This window comes from Protomyctophum parallelum, assembly GCF_964188405.1.
Source record: "Protomyctophum parallelum genome assembly, chromosome: 14".
Lineage (NCBI taxonomy): Eukaryota > Metazoa > Chordata > Actinopteri > Myctophiformes > Myctophidae > Protomyctophum > Protomyctophum parallelum.
In genome coordinates, this window is record NC_139709.1 from 3684464 (window position 1) to 3704605 (window position 20142).

Sequence of the window (20142 nt, forward strand, 5' to 3'; positions counted from 1 at the left end):
CCAGTGAGCCTACATGATCCGTTGTTTGTTAGTTACCCACTCGAGTTGCCAGGTTGGTGAAAAGTTGTGTCGGAAAGCTCGGAAAGGAGCTGGCTGCTGGCTGTGGTCCTGGAGGTCACTGGACCTGGCTATAGCTACGAGACGCCTCCTCCATTGTCTCAGGTTGTCGTCGTCAACAGAACATCGAACCCACAAAAAAATAATTATAATAATAATAAATAAACACTACAGTACATCATCTGGGGGAAAATGTGTGACCTCTGTACGTCATCCCAGAGATCAACTGTATACACTCCAAAGAAAAAACCCTTAAATGCTCTGCTGCTGTATCAGAACAACAGAATTATGACGGCCTCGGCTCGTTGCGTTGGCCACAGCAGAGCGGTGGGTGTCGTGGTGGTGAGAGCTCGGCCGCGCCGGCGGTGATCCACATTAAGAACAACGTATTCCTCCTCTTCACGTCAAGTCCTGCTGCTTTTGGAGCCATGTCAGGCTTTAAGAGAACTCTGTCCTTCAGTCCACAGACCGTAGTACACGCTGCACTTTGACCGCATGCTGTAAATCCAGCCCCTCGATTAAAACTAAAGTGTGGCTACAGATATATAGCACTTCATTGGGTCGGAGTCGGACAGGCTGTCACCAACAGCGGTGTTCATGTCCGTGCATGTGTTCCCTTCTAATGACGGCCAGCAATGAAGGAAGCAAATGCTCTCTTGAACTGACACCTGATAATCCCTTTAGTCTCTCTCTCTCTCGCTCTCTCTCTCTCTCGTTAATTAACAGTGGTACTGGTAACATACTTTCAGATAAGTGTGTGCGCACACACACACACACACGTGCGTGTGCATGTGTGTTTGTGTGTGTCAAGACAAATTCTGAGCTAAAAAAATAAAAATAAAAAATCACACCCATGTGAAGTGAGGGGTGCTCATATATGTATATATATATGTATATATATATATGTATATATATACTATACTGACCAGTCAATGAAGTATATTATGGGTTTAATTATAGTTAAAGTGCCTACAGTCATGTGACCCGTTTGTCTGACTTCAAACACAGTTGTAGAGGGTCGCAGTCCAGTGGAAGTCCAGTCCTGAGTTTGTCCATGACCCTAATCTGTCACCAACTCCAGTCCAGTGGAAGTCCAGTCCTGAGTTTGTCCATGACCCTAATCTGTCTCCAACTCCAGTCCAGTGGAAGTCCAGTCCAGTTTGTGTCCATGACCCTAATCTGTCACCAACTCTCCCACAGGGCTCGTTAAGTAAGTGCTGAGCATTAGCAGGAAGCTAATTGGATAATTCAGCAGAAACAAACAGCCGGGGGGCCGTTAGCTAAGTCGACGTTCCTGCAGAAGAGCCTCAGAGGTTAAAGATGGAGTGCCGGGATTTTATTCCACCCTAAAACATGATCATCAGGTCTTATCGTTATATGAGGTATAATATTTTAAAAAGTGTGCAGTATTTGTTAAAATGTTGTTTTTAACCCATTCTGACGGGGCACCCATTTTGGTGTTAGCATCATGTTATGCTTTATCTATTGAAAAATAGCAGATCTACAAGCTCATATCGCGCCACCGAGTGGCGCGATACGAGCTTGTAGGTCTGCCATTTTTGAAAAATCGAAGAACGACTGACATTTTTAGAATCTGATCTCGGGTCAGAATGGGTTCATCAGACCAGTGTGTGTCCAGTGGAAAACCTCGTATGAATCTGATCTCAGGTCAGAATGGGTTAAGTGGGCACGCCCACCAGTTCATCAAGCATGCCTGGTTTGCCTGATGGGTGGTGATCCACCTGAACTGAACCCACAGCTGTAGTTGTATGATAAAGGGGGAGGGAGGGGTTAGGGGAGGGGCTGATAGTGTGATGTCACTATATTACTGTTTATTTCCTTGGCCTGTTTGACTGTCAAGGTGAATACACCATTGCACATAAAAACGACTACTGTACTGTCACCTCATAGACACATGAAAAACTGGAAAAATACATATACTTTAAAAGTATATCCTGTATAAAAATCAAGACAGGGTCTCTATAGGCTACTAATATTGGTGGATATTGGAATTAGGCCATTTCCATTACCCATGTTTGGCCATAGAACTGAGACATGAATCTAAAATGGTAAATGGTGCATTTATATAGCGCCTTTATCCAAGGCGCTTTACAGAGATTGTGCATTACATTCACCCATTCACACACCGATGGCAGTGGAAACCATGCAAGGCACCAACTAGCACATCGGGAGCAATTAGGGGTTCAGTGTCTTGCTCAAGGACACTTCGACAGTAACTCTGGGGGAGCCCGGGTTCGAACTGGCAACCTTACGGTTACCATCCAGGCACTCTACCCCTGAGCCACCACCGTCGCCTGAAACTCCAAATGTGTCCACCGGAGAGTGCTGAAGAGAGTTCCCCATAGATAAATAGTGAAAATAGCAGATGTACAAGACAATGTGGAAACGGTACTCACATTTGTCACTTCAGTGAAAGTAGGTAGACAGTCTGGTGACAGCGGAGGTTAGGCGGCATTATGAACGACAGCTGAAACTCTCAACGATGCGTTACAAACATTTATTATGAAATGCTGCTAAACCAAACAACAACAACAACAACAGGGTGAACTGCAGCCGGGCGTTGAAACCTGACACTGCCTTTTTTTTATGTGCAAATATAAAAATAGATCATTTGCCTACTGTATACAAACTGTAATACACAGGTCTAAAATGTGTCACTATGCCACCAGCGCTGTACAGTACATGAGAGAACACGGAAGGTTTCAGCATTTCACAGTTTTAAATGTGTAATAATAATAATAATAATGGCGTATAACTAAACTACACACACGGCTTCCAATAACACCTAAACATGTCGTTGATTCACCATCCATAGAAATGTCTTTTAAAACCCATTTAGGCCTGACGTCGAAATTTATAAAATGTCTTTGCGCCGCATTTTCAGGATTTTTTTGCAAAAAAAATAAATAGCAGACCTACAAGCTTGTAGCGCGGCACTCGGTGCCGCGCTACGAGCTTGTAGATCTGCTATTTTTCAATAGCTAAAGTATAACATGTAATGCTTTAAAACAACAAAAGGGGGTTCCCGCCCAAAATGGGTTAACGACCAACTGATGAACTAACCTGTCAAACATAGTGATTCACCACCCCTCTTTTTTTTTTAAATCTATTTATCTATTTTTCTTTTTTTTTAAACAATTACAAATCTCTTTTCAAACCAAAAGACAAATTCAGTGTCAAAATAAATGCAAACTCAATTCCTCCTTGTGTGTGTGTGGGGGAAAAAAAGTAAATAAAAGAAAAACTCAATCAAACTGTGAAATACTGACATCTAAAATACGAAACGGAGAAGAAAAAAAAAACGACACACCCTGAAAATCTCGACCACCGTGCTGCCATGGGTTATTAAAATGATTTTGCAAAATTGCATGAATAAAGTGCAACAGATTGAAAAATTGCGCGTCAAAAAATAATAATCAAATCGCCTAAAATAATATCGTATAGTACCTGAATGGCCATGCATTCAAAAATATATATTTTATCTTGTACGTACATTCGTATACAAGATAATAATTATCTCGTACGTACAAGATAATATCTCGTAAGTACACACAAAGATAATATCTTGTACGGACAAGATAATATCTTGTACGGACGAGATAAAATACATTTTGAATCAATGGCCATTCAAGGGCTCCGTACAGACACACAGCATTTCAGAAAAAAACTAAAAATGTCTGTTATTATTATAAAAACAAAAAGGTCTAACTGGATTTTATGAATGCGATCACACAATTAACCCATTCTGACCTGAGATCAGATTCATACGAGGTTTCCACTGGGACACACACTGGTCTGATTAACCCATTCTGACCTGAGATCAGATTCTATAAAAATGTCAGTCGTTCTTCGATTTTTCAAAAAAAAAACAGCAGACCTACAAGCTCATAAGCTTGTAGATCTGCTATTTTTCAATAGCTATAAAGCATAACATGATGCTAACACCAAAATGGGTTCCCGTTCAGAATGGGTTAAGTACTTCCAATAGCAGCCAGTAAGTACCTTATTGTGCTGAATATAAGACTACCGTATGTTTTTTTACCAAATATCCTAAAAAGAGGGATCGCGTTATAATCGGGGGACTTGAGACTATATTTGACATTCAATGTTCCATTTCCACAAAATCTGTCGTGAAAAATGGGGATCGTCTTATAACCGAGTTGTCTTATATTCGTCACAAAGCGGGTATTAAAATGTATTTAAATGTCAGACTTAAGAGCTGATCCTATATATCGACTATAGTATTAACGAAGCCACATCTTAGAAAACGTTCAGAGAAGTTGGGATAGCCTGCGTTGCGTTTTCTTCCATTGTCGCCGCTCGCCATGACTGGAAAACCTGTAATTGTATTCCTATTACCGTATATAGCAATATTGACGTGTGTGTGTGTGTGTGTGAGATTTTGGGATCACACATTTGTATGGGGGATAGGCCTGTAAGAAATGATTACATGAATCAGAATAATTTCCGTAAAAACAATGTTCACATAACATTTTCAAAATGCACACAAGCTCGCCACCCGTCGCATAGCGCTCGCTTTGAACAGTGGCAATTTACACTATCCGTGTTTTTAACGCGAAAAAAAAACACACAATTAAATCGTGTTCGCAATTATTTGTGTTACAATTAATTGTCCACTTAAATTTGCGTTGGTGACAGTCCTCTCTGCCTTTGAGAGGCGAGGAGGAGACCGACCGCACACTCTTCCTTTGAAATGACAAAAACCACGTTAAGAAAAGTCTCGGGCCAAGATTGTCTCTAAAAAAAAAAGACGTCTTCCTTATTCCTCTTGTCCAATAGCAGCCTTTTTTTCCTCACTATACGACGATCAACGGTCAAATAAAAACACTGCAAATAAAATAAAAACTAAATATAAACAAAACCGCAATCAAATCACTTCTGCTTTTTTTTCTTTTTCTCCAGTCATTTGAGAAATAAGCTAAAACTGGCATCACGACCACAACGACTGAAGCTGCGTTGCCATTATAATGCAAATACCCATGGCTCCTTGCCTCCTAATATCCATGGCTCCTTGCCTCCTAATATCCATGGCTCCTTGCCTCCTTATAGAGCGTCGCATTCTCCCGCCCCCCCCCCTTTTAAGCCTCGCACAAAGCCAACTGGAGTTGTGAGGAAATCATGACAACAAACACAATTCTTCGGGCTGAACAAATAATTAGAAAGAAGTTGTTTTTCTTCTTTGTAATTATTTGTTTGGTCCAAAATATTGTGTTTGTTGTCATGATTTGTCACGACTCGAGTTTGGCTTCGTACGACGCTTATAAGGTCTTTAAATAAATACTTTTTGAAATGTCTATGAGGAAAAATGCACTGGGATTAATTTCCTGGGCCTGGCGTGGCGTCGTTATGAAAGGAGGCGGGACTGGGACGCTCTATAGCCATGGCTCCTTGCCTCCTTCTGCGTAGCAGCGCTCCAATTAACGTCACTTTAAAGTGTCAGTAGAGCTCAAAATGTTTTAAAATAAAATAACAAAAGATGCCAAATAAACAAAATGCTCAAAGCAGAAGCACAAAACGAGGTAAAGGTTTCAACTCAAACTATTCCAAAAGGAATCATAGAAACCTCCATATATAAAAACGGCAGTCGGGGCTGAATGTGTTAACCCATTCTGACCTGAGATCAGATTCATACGAGGTTTCCGCCGGACACACACTGTGTCTGATTAACCCATTCTGACCTGAGATCAGATTCTAAAAAATGTCAGTCGTTCTTCGATTTTTCAAAAATAGCAGACCTACAAGCTCATATCGCGCCACTCGGTGGCGCGATATGAGCTTGTAGATCTGCTATTTTTAAATAGCTAAAGCACGACATGATGCCAACACCAAAATGGGTGCCCGTTCAGAATGTGTTAAATCATGAGCAGGTTCTCGCCACGTTCCAGCGCTCTGCTTACTTCCTAGATGTTCCGGTTGCGTTCAAATACGGTTGGCAGATTTTCAGTGTCCAGTGTATTCATTCGCCTTGTTCAGAGGGTTTTTTTTTTCTTTTCTTCTTTTGAGCGGTGCACGCCGCTCCAACATTTCACCGCGTGTGTGTGTGTCTCTAATAATTAATTAATCCACGTCAGCACGATGATGCCGCTTTGTCCACATGGGCAACGACAGCTGCAGCCACCGAGCGGCGCTGCTGTGCTGAGCAGCCCTTTTTGAAATGAACGGACCACAGCAGGTTTAACGTCGTTCCTATGACTGTAGCTTCATGAGATTAACCGGTCAAAAAGGCACCGCTCACTTCTTTACACTGGGTCTGATTTTCTTTTTTAAATGTGACTTTATCTAGTCCTCCTCCTCCCCCCCCCTCGGTTCATTTTGACATGCAGTCCTTTCCACCTTTCTACCTCCACATCCAAAGGGGAGGAGCTCCTGTCTGTCTCCTGTGGGTGGAGGTACAGGAGAGGTCCAGTCCAGGAGGAGGTGCTGTGGGTGGAGGTCCAGTCTATAGGAGGAGGTGCTGTGTGTCCAGTTTAAGAGGAGGTGATCGTCCAGTTTAACCCATTCTGACCTGAGATCAGATTCATACGAGGTTTCCACTGGACACACACTGGTCTGATGAACCCATTCTGACCTGAGATCAGATTCTAAAAATGTCAGTCGTTGTCAGTCGTCAAAAATAGCAGACCTACAAGCTCGTATCGCGCCACTCGGTGGCGCGATATGAGCTTGTAGATCTGCTATTTTTCAATAGTTAAAGCATAACATGATGCTGACACCAAAATGGGTGCCCGTTCAGAATGGGTTAAGAGGAGGTGATCGTCCAGTTTAGGAGGAGGTGTTGGAGGAGGAGGTGTTTGTGGGAGGAGCTCCAGTAGAGGTCCCAGTCTAGGAGGAGGTGTGCTTTGGGTCCAGAATCAGATGGTCCAGTCTAGGAGGAGGTGTTGTAGGAGGCGGGGCCAGTGCTCCTGGCCCTGCGCTCGTAGTTGACCAGCCGCTGGCCCACCAGGTACCTGGTGGGGGGGGGGGACAAGACAAGAGAGAGGGGGGGAGGGGAGGACAAGACAATAGGAATAGGGAAGAGAGTTGCGTTGATTTTTGACGGAAGATTTTGATTTAGTTTTTAATCATCAGAGTCTTTGGAATATAATTCCATTCAGGGTTAGTCATATTTTAGTCATCTGAAACGTTTTAGAAATAAATCCTTTTTTTAAGTCGATTTGATTTTTAGTTGACAAAATCTACAGTAGATTTTGTCGACAAAAAAAACTAATTTATACACACACACACACACACACACACACACACACACACACACACACACACACACACACACGTATATTTTCCCAGGTCTTGATGGCGTCGTAATGCTTGATTTTACACTTGGTTGCATGCCGAAAATGGCCGATCTACATAATAATAATAATAATAATAAACTTTATTTGTATAGCACCTTTCATACATAAATGCAGCTCAAAGTGCTTCACACAGAGGACACAACAATATAATACAATAAAACACAAGTAGTTAAAATGATAGAACAATGGCAAAGAACAAAATTGAATATAAGAACATAAAATAAATAAAAACAAATAAAAACACCACATGCAGCAAATCAGTCAGGGCAGGGTAGGAACGTGCATAGTAAAACTCAACTAAAAGCAAGAGTGAAGAAAGAGGTGAGTCTTGAGTTGAGATTTAAAAATGTCTACAGAGGGTGCGTGTCTGAGCTCGAATGGAAGTTTATTCCAGGCTGTTGGGCCGTAGAAGCAAAAAGCTGCCTCACCATATCTTTTTGTGCACATGTTTGTAGATGTGGCCATTTACAGAGCGCAACACCCGAGCACAACCAAACGTAAAACGACTTGCCATGTGTGTGTGTGTGTGTGTGTGTGTGTGTGTGTGTCAGACTCAGGGGAATCCATATCACAGTACAGAATAACAGTACAATAGATTAAAAAAGTAATAATATACAATAAAAAGAGTTCCACCATGTTCAGTTTCGAACATACACAGACACGTTCGCCAATGGTTCCACAGTCTGGAGGAGAACCTGACAGAACCACGTATCGGGTTATTAACCCATTCTGAACGGGAACCCCTTTTGGTGTCAGCATCATGTCATGCTTTAGCTATTGAAAAATAGCAGATCTACAAGCTCGTAGCGCGCCACCGAGTGGCGCGCTATGAGCTTGTAGGTCTGCTATTTTTGAAAAGTCGAAGAACGACTGACATTTTTTGAATCTGATCTCAGGTCAGAATGGGTTAATCAGACCAGTGTGTGTCCTCGTGGAAACCTCGTATGAATCTGATCTCAGGTCAGTATGGGTTAATGACATCAATGATGTCATTTACTGACTCAGATACTCTACACATAAATCTATACATGAGATTGCGTATAGCAGAGCAGAGCAGGTGGGAACCCCAACACTGACGAACATTTGGCTAATTGCACTGGAGCTTCTTGGAGCTCTCAGAAGCAGCCTCATACAGTCATTGTAGGCCACTGTCAATCGTCTGATACAGTGTTGTTTTCGTCGACTAAAACTAAGACGAAAAATGTTCGTCGACTACCTATTTTCACTGACAAAAACAAATGGAAACTAAATGAAAACTAAGCTACAATGACTAAAACTCAGACTAAATATACTGACAATTTCGTCGACAAATAAAAACTAGACTAAAATGTTAGGAAGGGACTAGTGGACAAGAGATCCAGTATAAGTCATTTTACACTTGGTTGCATGCTGAAAATAGCTGATCTACAAGCTCATCTACTGTGTGCTTGTAGATCGGCTATTTTCAGCAAGTGTAAAAACACTCATTATGACGGCATCAAGACCCGCCAAAATACATTTTAATCGACTAAATCAACTGTAGATTTAGTCGACTAAAATCTTATGACATTTAGTCGACTAAAACTAGACTAAACACTAAGACATTCCAGGTGACTAAAATGTGACTAAAACTAAATGACGTTTCAGTCCAAAGACTATGACTAAAACTAAAATAGACATTTTCTGCCAAAAACAACACTGGTCTGATACTGGCCTGCTTGTGGCGACACCACAGGTGGGCGGTGTACAGGGGTGTAACCCCTTAGATAGCATTTCTGTTGGCTTAGATAGCATTTGACACAGACTTATAGCATGTTATGTAGACAGCACTATAATTGTATTGTATATAGTCATAGCACGCCATAGTACATATGTATAGCATAGTAGTAAATATGTATAGTTTTAGTTTATATGTATAGTGTATGTATAGTTTCATTATATAGATATTCCACTGTTACTTTCTTAGCTTACGCATGTTTCATGATATTGATAAATGCTTTTATGTGATGTATTCCCATGCTTTTGTTCTTGCTTACATGTAAGTCGCTCTGGATTAAGAGCGTCTGCTAAATGCCTAAATTGTGTGTGTGTGTGTGTGTGTGTGTGTGTGTGTGTGTGTGTGTGTGTGTGTGTGCGTTGCGTGCGGTACTGACTTGTCGTTCTTGATGTGTTCGTACAGGCGTCTGAACTGTCGTATCTGGACGTAGAGCACGGCCAGCAGGATGGTGACCATCAGCAGGAAGGGGTAGATCCTCCTCTCCACCAGGATCTGCATGTCGGTCTGGACGCCTAAACACAGACGTTAACCCATTTAGACTCCACGTCGAAATTAACCCATTCTGACCTGGGAATGATTCTATGAATGTCTTCTAAATCCTGATGTCAGTCGTTCTTCGATTTTTCAAAAATAGCAGACCTACAAGCTCGTAGCGCGCCACTCGGTGGCGCGCTACGAGCTTGTAGGTCTGGTATTTTTCAATAGCTAAAGCATAACATAATGCTATAACACCAAAATGGGTTCCCGCCCAGAATGGGTTAAAACTATATTTTTTCTTCTTCTGAAAAACCTCATGTTTCTATGTCAGTGGTTCTCATTATTTCATGTCAAGGACCCCAAAAATTATATGTAATATGCCGCCGAACCTCATCTGAAAATATGTTGTTCCAGGGACCCTCCCCCCAGAAGCAAAGATTTGAGTTAAACACTGAAACTCTGAAAGAATATATATTCAAAGATTTGAGGCACATTTTCAAGATTTTTCAAAAATAGCCAAAGCCTAGGGGCACGGTGGCACAGTTGGTAGTGCTGTCGCCTCACAGCTAGAAGGTCCTGGGTTCGATTCCCGCTGGGGACGCTGTGGGCACTGGCGGCGTGTTCCCTCCTCCGCGTCATCAGTGCCCATACCCGAGGCGGGGGTTGGCGATAGGGCCTTTCTGTGTGGAGTTTGCATGTTCTCCCCGTGTCCCCTAGGGTAGATACCCTCACAAAAACATGCCGTAATCCTGGTCTCTAAAACTACCTCCCCCTGGCCAGCCGGGGCGCCTGATGGAGGGGAAAGGAACTGGTTGGAATAACGTGTAGCGCCCAGGATTACATTAGATAATTGGCACTGGGTGAAAAGAAAAACTGGGTTACAAAATCGTGGGATAAAAAATAAATAAAAAAATAGCCAAAGCCTACGTCCTTCCTAGATGACTTAGGCAGATAGTGCTTTTCTGAAAACCTTAAAAATATGACTTTTACAGTAATTCATTTTCAATGTTTCATATTTTCACGGGCCTGTGAAATTGTCTGAATGGGCTGACTAGACCTGGACTGTGGTGAGCTTTGTTTGCGTCCCGCAGACCCAGAGCAGAGTCGACTAAATCTACAGTTGATTTTGTCGACTAAAATGTATTTTGGCGGGCCTCGGTGCCGTCATAATGGCTGATTTACACTTGGTTGCATGCTGAAGATAGCCGATCTACAAGCTCACAACGAGCTTGTAGATCTGCTATTTCCAGCATGCAACCAAGTGTAAAATGACTTATACTGGATCTCTCTGGTCCACTAGTCCCTTCCTAACATTTTAGTCTAGTTTTTTAATTTGTTGACGAAATTGTCAATACATTTAGTCTTGGTTTTAGTCATCATAGCTTAGTTTTTTATTTAGTTTCCATTTAGTTTCTGTCAGTTGAAAAAGGTAGGAAGGAAGGAAGGTACTATGTTTACCCAGGGTAACTGGACTAAGCATCAGACACTTGTTTACAGCCAGGCCCTGCTCATAGAACATTTCATGGTAGTGGTTCAATGCCTTGTCCAATTAGGGCACTTCAGCGGTGGTCATTTTTAACGTGTCGGACCGCTGATTCGAACTGGCGACCTTCTGGTATCAAGACCGCTCCGCAATTCCGTTCGGCCACCGCTGTACCACATATTTTCCGTCTTAGTTTTAGTCTAAGACGAAATCAACAGTGGAGCGAAGGCAACAGCGTAGAGTAAAGTGTGACTGACCCAGCAGGGGAGCGACTCCTCTGGAGACGACGTAGGGCAGACACAGGGAGAACAGCAGGACGCCGATGACCGGCGCCGCCAGCCTCCGCACGATGAAGTGCAGGTCGATGTGACGGATACCGTTGGCATAGACCTATACAGGAGAGACACAGGATGATCATGTCAAACACATGCCAGGGAGACGGATACCGTTGGCTTACATAGACCTATACAGGAGAGACACAGGATGATCATGTCAAAACACATGCCAGGCTGACGGATACCGTTGGCTGACATAGACCTATACAGGAGAGACACAGGATGATCATGTCAAAACACATGCCAGGGTGACGGATACCGTTGGCATAGACCTATACAGGAGAGACACAGGATGATCATGTCAAACACATGCCAGGGAGACGGATACCGTTGGCTGACATAGACCTATACAGGAGAGACACAGGATGATCATGTTAACCCATTCTGACCGGGCACCCATTTTGGTGTCAGCATCATGTTATGCTTTAGCTATTTAAAAATAGCAGATCTACAAGCTCATATCGCGCCACCGAGTGTCGCGATACGAGCTTGTAGGTCTGCTATTTTTGAAAAATCGAAGAGCGACTGACATTTTTAGAATCTGATCTCAGGTCAGAATGGGTTCATCAGACCAGTGTGTGTCCGGCGGAAACCTCGTATGAATCTGATCTCAGGTCAGAATGGGTTAAAACACATGCCAGGGAGACGGATACCGTTGGCATACATAGACCCACATACATAGATGTCACAGGAGACACACAGGATCATTTTGGACATTTTGATGGACACTTTTGATTCTTACCTGCTCAATGACAGTTTTGAGCCACCACTGAGGCCCCATGAGGGTGATGGCAGCGATGATTTTGGCATGGAGCACGCCCAGAGCCCAGTCCTGAAACACAGGCAACGCCACACGTCTGTTAGAGCTTTGACTGTCTGTAAATGTTCCCTTTAAACCCGTTTAATTGAGACCCGAGACCAGATTCTACAAAATGTTGACAGTTTATTCTGAAAAACGTATCAGTGGTGCTCAAACTTTTTCATGTCAAGGTCCCCCAGAATTATCTCTATTTGGACCCCCATCTGAAAATATATGAACACACCCCCTCCCCCCCCAGAAGCAAATATTTGAGAAAAGAAAAAAAAACATTTGCTGTGAAAGAATATATATTCAAAGATGGATGTACAGCGTACACACATTTTCACGATTGTTAAAAAATACGCGCTCATAGCTCATAGCTATGAGCTCATAGCTCATAGCTATGAGCTCATAGCTCATAGCTATGAGCTCATAGCTCAGAGCTCAGGCACCCAGTGCCGCGCTATGAGCTTGTAGATCTGCTATTTTTCAACAGCTAAAGTAGTAGTTCAAAGCTGTAAGGCAAGACAAATGGGTTTTAACCCATTTTGGTGTTAGCATTATGTTATGCATTAGCTAGCCTCGATACCCAGGCTTTCATTTCGTCTGCGCGAAAGATGAAAGCCTGGAAAAAGCCGTGGGCTGAACCAGTCTAAAAGTGGGAGTCAACCCTTCCGGGTGGGCGTCGCTCTAAATGATGTGACGTAGCGCTGCACTAGGGGGGAGAGGAGGGGCCGGGGGTGACGGACAGATCGATGAGATCCAATCAGGGTGCGCGCATTTCTGAGGCGCGACCCGCCCCTCTAGACCAGAAATGTCTCTGCTTAGGTCAGTCTATGCATTAGCTATTTTTGAAAAATCGAAGAACGACTGACATAGAAACATAGCTTTTTCAGAAAACTGTCCGGATGTAGAAGACCTTTGTAGAATCTGATCTCAGGTCAAAATGGGTAAAAAAAAAAACGAAATCAAAGTGCTGATAAAATGAGTGTGTTTGTGTGTTGAGACGGTATCCGGGCCGTACCTGCCAGGGGTAGAACAGAGGCGTCTGGTCCAGGGGAACTCTGAGAGGAGCCACGATGACCAGCTCGAACAGCAGACCCAGCAGGAGAGGAATCACACCGGCCAGCAGCACCGCCACCGCCACGCTCTTCACGATCTGCAACGCCAACGCATGGAATGAAGCAACGATCATCTAACGCCAACGCATGGAATGAAGCAACGATCATCTAACGCCAACGCATGGAATGAAGCAACGATCATCTAACGCCAACGCATGGAATGAAGCAACGATCCTCTAACGCCAACGCATGGAATGAAGCAACGATCATCTAACGCCAACGCATGGAATGAAGCAACGATCATCTAACGCCAACGCATGGAATGAAGCAACGATCCAACAGCAACGCATGGAATGAAGCAACGATCATCTAACGCCAACGCATGGAATGAAGCAACGATCCAACAGCAACGCATGGAATGAAGCAACGATCATCTAACACCAACGCATGGAATGAAGCAACGATCCAACAGCAACGCATGGAATGAAGCAACGATCATCTAACGCCAACGCATGGAATGAAGCAACGATCCAACAGCAACGCATGGAATGAAGCAACGATCATCTAACGCCAACGCATGGAATGAAGCAACGATCATCTAACGCCAACGCATGGAATGAAGCAACGATCATCTAACGCCAACGCATGGAATGAAGCAACGATCCAACAGCAACGCATGGAATGAAGCAACGATCATCTAACACCAACGCATGGAATGAAGCAACGATCATCTAACGCCAACGCATGGAATGAAGCAACGATCATCTAACGCCAACGCATGGAATGAAGCAACGATCATCTAACACCAACGCATGGAATGAAGCAACGATCATCTAACGCCAACGCATGGAATGAAGCAACGATCCAACAGCAACGCATGGAATGAAGCAACGATCATCTAACACCAACGCATGGAATGAAGCAACGATCATCTAACGCCAACGCATGGAATGAAGCAACGATCCAACAGCAACGCATGGAATGAAGCAACGATCATCTAACACCAACGCATGGAATGAAGCAACGATCCAACAGCAACGCATGGAATGAAGCAACGATCATCTAACGCCAACGCATGGAATGAAGCAACGATCCAACAGCAACGCATGGAATGAAGCAACGATCATCTAACGCCAACGCATGGAATGAAGCAACGATCATCTAACGCCAACGCATGGAATGAAGCAACGATCATCTAACGCCAACGCATGGAATGAAGCAACGATCCAACAGCAACGCATGGAATGAAGCAACGATCATCTAACACCAACGCATGGAATGAAGCAACGATCATCTAACGCCAACGCATGGAATGAAGCAACGATCCAACAGCAACGCATGGAATGAAGCAACGATCATCTAACACCAACGCATGGAATGAAGCAACGATCCAACAGCAACGCATGGAATGAAGCAACGATCATCTAACGCCAACGCATGGAATGAAGCAACGATCCAACAGCAACGCATGGAATGAAGCAACGATCATCTAACGCCAACGCATGGAATGAAGCAACGATCATCTAACGCCAACGCATGGAATGAAGCAACGATCATCTAACGCCAACGCATGGAATGAAGCAACGATCCAACACCAACGCATGGAATGAAGCAACGATCCAACGCCAACGCATGGAATGAAGCAACGATCATCTGACGCCAACGCATGGAATGAAGCAACGATCCAACGCCAACGCATGGAATGAAGCAACGATCATCTGACGCCAACGCATGGAATGAAGCAACGATCATCTAACGCCAACGCATGGAATGAAGCAACGATCCTCTAACGCCAACGCATGGAATGAAGCAACGATCATCTAACACCAACGCATGGAATGAAGCAACGATCCAACGCCAACGCATGGAATGAAGCAACGATCCAACACCAACGCATGGAATGAAGCAACGATCCAACGCCAACGCATGGAATGAAGCAACGATCCTCTAACACCAACGCATGGAATGAAGCAACGATCCAACGCCAACGCATGGAATGAAGCAACGATCATCTAACGCCAACGCATGGAATGAAGCAACGATCATCTAACGCCAACGCATGGAATGAAGCAACGATCATCTAACGCCAACGCATGGAATGAAGCAACGATCCAACGCCAACGCATGGAATGAAGCAACGATCCAACGCCAACGCATGGAATGAAGCAACGATCATCTAACGCCAACGCATGGAATGAAGCAACGATCCAACGCCAACGCATGGAATGAAGCAACGATCATCTAACGCCAACGCATGGAATGAAGCAACGATCCTCTAACGCCAGCGCATGGAATGAAGCAACGATCCAACGCCAACGCATGGAATGATCCAACGCCAACGCATGGTGCATGCATTTTATACCTCAATGATATATGTAGTGTGTCAAAAGTGTTGAAATTTGTTTTATTTGCTGACGACACAAATGCCTTCTGTTCAGGGGAAAATCTGCAGCTGCTTTTGCAGGTCACCTCAGCAGAATTGAGGAAATTAAAATTAAATTGGTTTGATATAAATAAATAAATTATCACTAAACTTGAACAAAACTAAGCTCATGTTATTTGGAAACCGTACAATAGATACACAAGTACAGTTGTCTATAGAAAATGTTAACATTGAAAGACTATATGAAAATAAATGTCTGGGTGTATTATTGAACCACCAGGTCTGCTGGAAACCCCATATAAGCTATGTGAGAACAAAGCTTGCACGGAGCATTGCAGTTCTAGGGAAAACTAAACACATTTTAGATCATAGATCACTACATTTATTATATTGTCCTACCATATCTCAATATTACTGTGTAGAAATTTGGGGAAACACCTATAAAAGTAATCTAAAACCACTATGCATCCTGCAAAAAAAAAGCAATCAGAATAGTCAACAAGGCAGGATATCTGGATCACACCAATATACTATTTTTACAATCACACATCATGAAGCTAATGGACCTTGTTGAATATAAGACTGCACTAATTATTGTTTAGAGCAAGGAAAAATATGTTACCCGGTTATTTAGTTAAAATACCGTTTTTTACCAGTCGTATCGATTTTATTTCTGCTATTGCCGAGATTGTTTTCATTTGCTCTATTTTCATGTCTTCCTTTAACCCATTCTGAACGGGCACCCAATTTGGTGTTGGCATCACGTTATGCTTTAGCTATTGAAAAATAGCAGATCTACAAGCTCATATCGCTCATATAGCTTGTAGGTCTGCTATTTTTTGACAAATCGAAGAACGACTGACATTTCTAGAATCTGATCTCAGGTCAGAATGGGTTCATCAGACCAGTGTGTGTCCGGCGGAAACCTCGTATGAATCTGATCTCAGGTCAGAATGGGTTAAAGTACCGGTTTTACCAGTCGTATCGATTTTATTTCTGCTATTGCCGAGATTGTTTTCATTTGCTCTATTTTCATGTCTTCCTTTAAGCAACGATAAACCGGGTTGTTATAAATATATGTGGTGTACTCATGTATATATACTATTAAGTTAAATGCGTAAAAGCAAAAGGGGGTATAGGGGCCTAATAAGTTTAATACTTCACCCTACTCCTTTTCGGACATTGTTAAGAGTATTTTCTTCTTTTGTTCCAGTGTTTCAATGTATTTGATAATGTTCGAAATAAACTCATTCATTCATTCATTCAATGAAGCAACGATCCAAAACCTCACGACTACCGGAAATGTAATGACGACGTTGTTTGACCATGTTTTGGGGCCCCAGAGCCATCCAATAGAAGAGGTACGACATTGAGGGGGCAGAAACCGAGCGCTGTTCATGCAGCCTGAACTGAGACAGGCTGGAGTTGGAAAATAATACATTGTTTTCAACGAGGGCGGCACAAATAAGAGCTATTTTTTAAGCGTGTGTGCAACATGACAACTGTTTTTAAAGTATTGTACAGTAACAAGTACAGTCTCTTTAACCCATTCTGAACGGGAACCCATTTTGGTGTTAGCATCATGTTATGCTTTATCTATTGAAAAAATAGCAGATCTACAAGCTCATATCGCGCCACCGAGTGGCGCGATACGAGCTTGTAGGTCTGCTATTTTTGAAAAATCGAAGAACGACTGACATTTTTTAGAATCTGATCTCAGGTCAGAATGGGTTCATCAGACCAGTGTGTGTGTCCAGTGGAAACCTCGTATGAATCTGATCTCAGGTCAGAATGGGTTAATGTTTATGTTGTACGATTACTACAAAACAATCTAAGATAAAAGGGATTTAAGATCATTAAAGCTGGGCTGTTGCCGCCTGGGTCCCAATGCATTTCTGCCTATACTTCCAGTCCAGGACTTGTCCCATGCAGTTGGTTGTGCGGTCCCCATTCTCAATAGAAGTCTATGTAGGAGAGACGCCATTGGACTGAAGCCCCATGAAGTGAACCAATAGAAGTCTATGTAGGAGAGACGCCATTGGACTGAAGCCCCATGAAGTGAACCAATAGAAGTCTATGTAGGAGAGACGCCATTGGACTGAAGCCCCATGAAGTGAACCAATAGAAGTCTACGTAGGAGAGACGCCATTGGACTGAAGCCCCATGAAGTGAACCAATAGAAGTCTATGTAGGAGAGACGCCATTGGACTGAAGCCCCATGAAGTGAACCAATAGAAGTCTATGTAGGAGAGACGCCATTGGACTGAAGCCCCATGAAGTGAACCAATAGAAGTCTACGTAGGAGAGACGCCATTGGACTGAAGCCCCATGAAGTGAACCAATAGAAGTCTATGTAGGAGAGCCGCCATTGGACTGAAGCCCCATGAAGTGACCAATAGAAGTCTATGTAGGAGAGACGCCATTGGACTGAAGCCCCATGAAGTGACCAATAGAAGTCTTTGTAGGAGAGCCGCCATTGGACTGAAGCCCCATGAAGTGAACCAATAGAAGTCTACGTAGGAGAGACGCCATTGGACTGAAGCCCCATGAAGTGACCAATAGAAGTCTATGTAGGAGAGCCGCCATTGGACTGAAGCCCCATGAAGTGAACCAATAGAAGTCTATGTAGGAGAGCCGCCATTGGACTGAAGCCCCATGAAGTGAACCAATAGAAGTCTACGTAGGAGAGCCGCCATTGGACTGAAGCCCCATGAAGTGAACCAATAGAAGTCTATGTAGGAGAGACGCCATTGGACTGAAGCCCTATGAAGTGAACCAATAGAAGTCTATGTAGGAGAGACGCCATTGGACTGAAGCCCCATGAATTGAACCAATAGAAGTCTACGTAGGAGAGCCGCCATTGGACTGAAGCCCCATGAAGTGAACCAATAGAAGTCTATGTAGGAGAGACGCCATTGGACTGAAGCCCCATGAAGTGAACCAATAGAAGTCTATGTAGGAGAGACGCCATTGGACTGAAGCCCCATGAAGTGAACCAATAGAAGTCTATGTAGGAGAGACGCCATTGGACTGAAGCCCTATGAAGTGAACCAATAGAAGTCTATGTAGGAGAGACGCCATTGGACTGAAGCCCCATGAAGTGAACCAATAGAAGTCTACGTAGGAGAGACGCCATTGGACTGAAGCCCCATGAAGTGAACCAATAGAAGTCTACGTAGGAGAGACGCCATTGGACTGAAGCCCCATGAAGTGAACCAATAGAAGTCTATGTAGGAGAGCCGCCATTGGATTGAAGCCCCATGAAGTGAACGCAGTTTGCGTAACTCTGTCTATATAACGACACTGTGCACTGCACCCCCTGTGGTGGTGTGGAACGCGTGTGTCGAAATTGAAGTTGTTTCTCAAGTTACGTGGATTACAACAGTAAATAGACACAGACAGACAGACAGACAGACAGACAGACAGACAGACAGACAGACAGAGACAGACAGACAGACAGAAACAGACAGACAGACAGACAGACAGACAGACAGACAGACAGACAGACAGACAGACAGACATGTCAGTTACCATGCTGGTCCATTCGTGCACTTTGGTCCAGATGACATTAGGACCCTGGGGCATCCAGGCCATCACCACGGTGACGGCCCTGATTGACAGCCAGCACACGTAGAGGCCGCTGGCCGCCGTGTACAGCTCGTGCACCTTGGCCCCGCCCATCCACAGTGACATCAGCCAGCGCCCCGCCCACACTGGAACGGAAGGGAGGAACAGAGAGAGAGAGAGAGAGACGAGCACATTTTCATTATTTTTATTCATAGACTTTGTGGAGTCAAATTTAATTTAGTTTTAGTCATCTAAAGCAGTGTTGTTTTCGTCGACTAAAACTAAGATGAAAGATGTTCGGCGACTACCTTTGGATGAAAACTAAATGGAAACTAAATTAAAACTAAGCTATGACGACTAAAACAACGCGTCGCGCTGCAACGCGTTGTGAGCTTGTAGATCAGCTATTTTCAGCAAGTGTAAAATCAGTCATTACGACGACATCAAGGCCCGCCAAAATACATTTTAGTCGACAAAATTAATTGTAGATTTAGTTGACAACATTTTTTGGTAATTTTAGCTGATCTACAAGCTCACAATGCGTCGCGCTGCAACGTGTTGTGAGCTTGTAGATCGGCTATTTTCAGCATGTGTAAAATCAGTCATTACGACGGCATCAAGGCCCGCCAAAATACATTTTAGTCGACAAAATCAACTGCAGATTTAGTTGACTAAAAGTTTAGGTAATTTAGTCGACTAAAACTAGACTAACACCAAAACATTCCAGGTGACTAAAATGTTACTAAGAAAACTATTCAAGGCCCAGGCCGTAGCGTAACGGTCTGGGCACCGGACTGGTGATCCAGTCGCGGTGTGCCGCGGGTTCGACTCCCGGACCCGACACGGCCTTTACCGCATGTCATCCCCCCATCTCTCTCCCGTTTCCTGTC

General features: G+C 43.6%; 2 protein-coding genes across 5 annotated transcripts in view; one reads left to right on the forward strand and one right to left on the reverse strand.

The window, feature by feature from the left end:
• The window catches only part of uqcr11 (ubiquinol-cytochrome c reductase, complex III subunit XI), a 332601-nt gene that overhangs the window by 192842 nt on the left and 119617 nt on the right, over positions 1-20142 (forward strand). The window lies entirely within an intron of this gene.
• LOC310870918 (E3 ubiquitin-protein ligase MARCHF6-like) overlaps positions 5306-20142 on the reverse strand; it is a 66422-nt gene continuing 51585 nt past the window's right edge. For 3 of the 4 annotated variants that reach the window (XM_083782292.1, XM_083782293.1, XM_083782291.1), the window contains exons 21-26: positions 19217-19398; positions 13266-13400; positions 12185-12274; positions 11365-11497; positions 9524-9659; positions 5859-7046 (exon numbers count right to left, since the gene is read on the reverse strand). In XM_083782292.1, coding sequence (XP_083638418.1) covers positions 6965-7046; positions 9524-9659; positions 11365-11497; positions 12185-12274; positions 13266-13400; positions 19217-19398 — 758 coding nt within the window. In that variant the 3' untranslated portion in view covers positions 5859-6964. The other variant, XR_014570282.1, reaches the window with a different exon arrangement.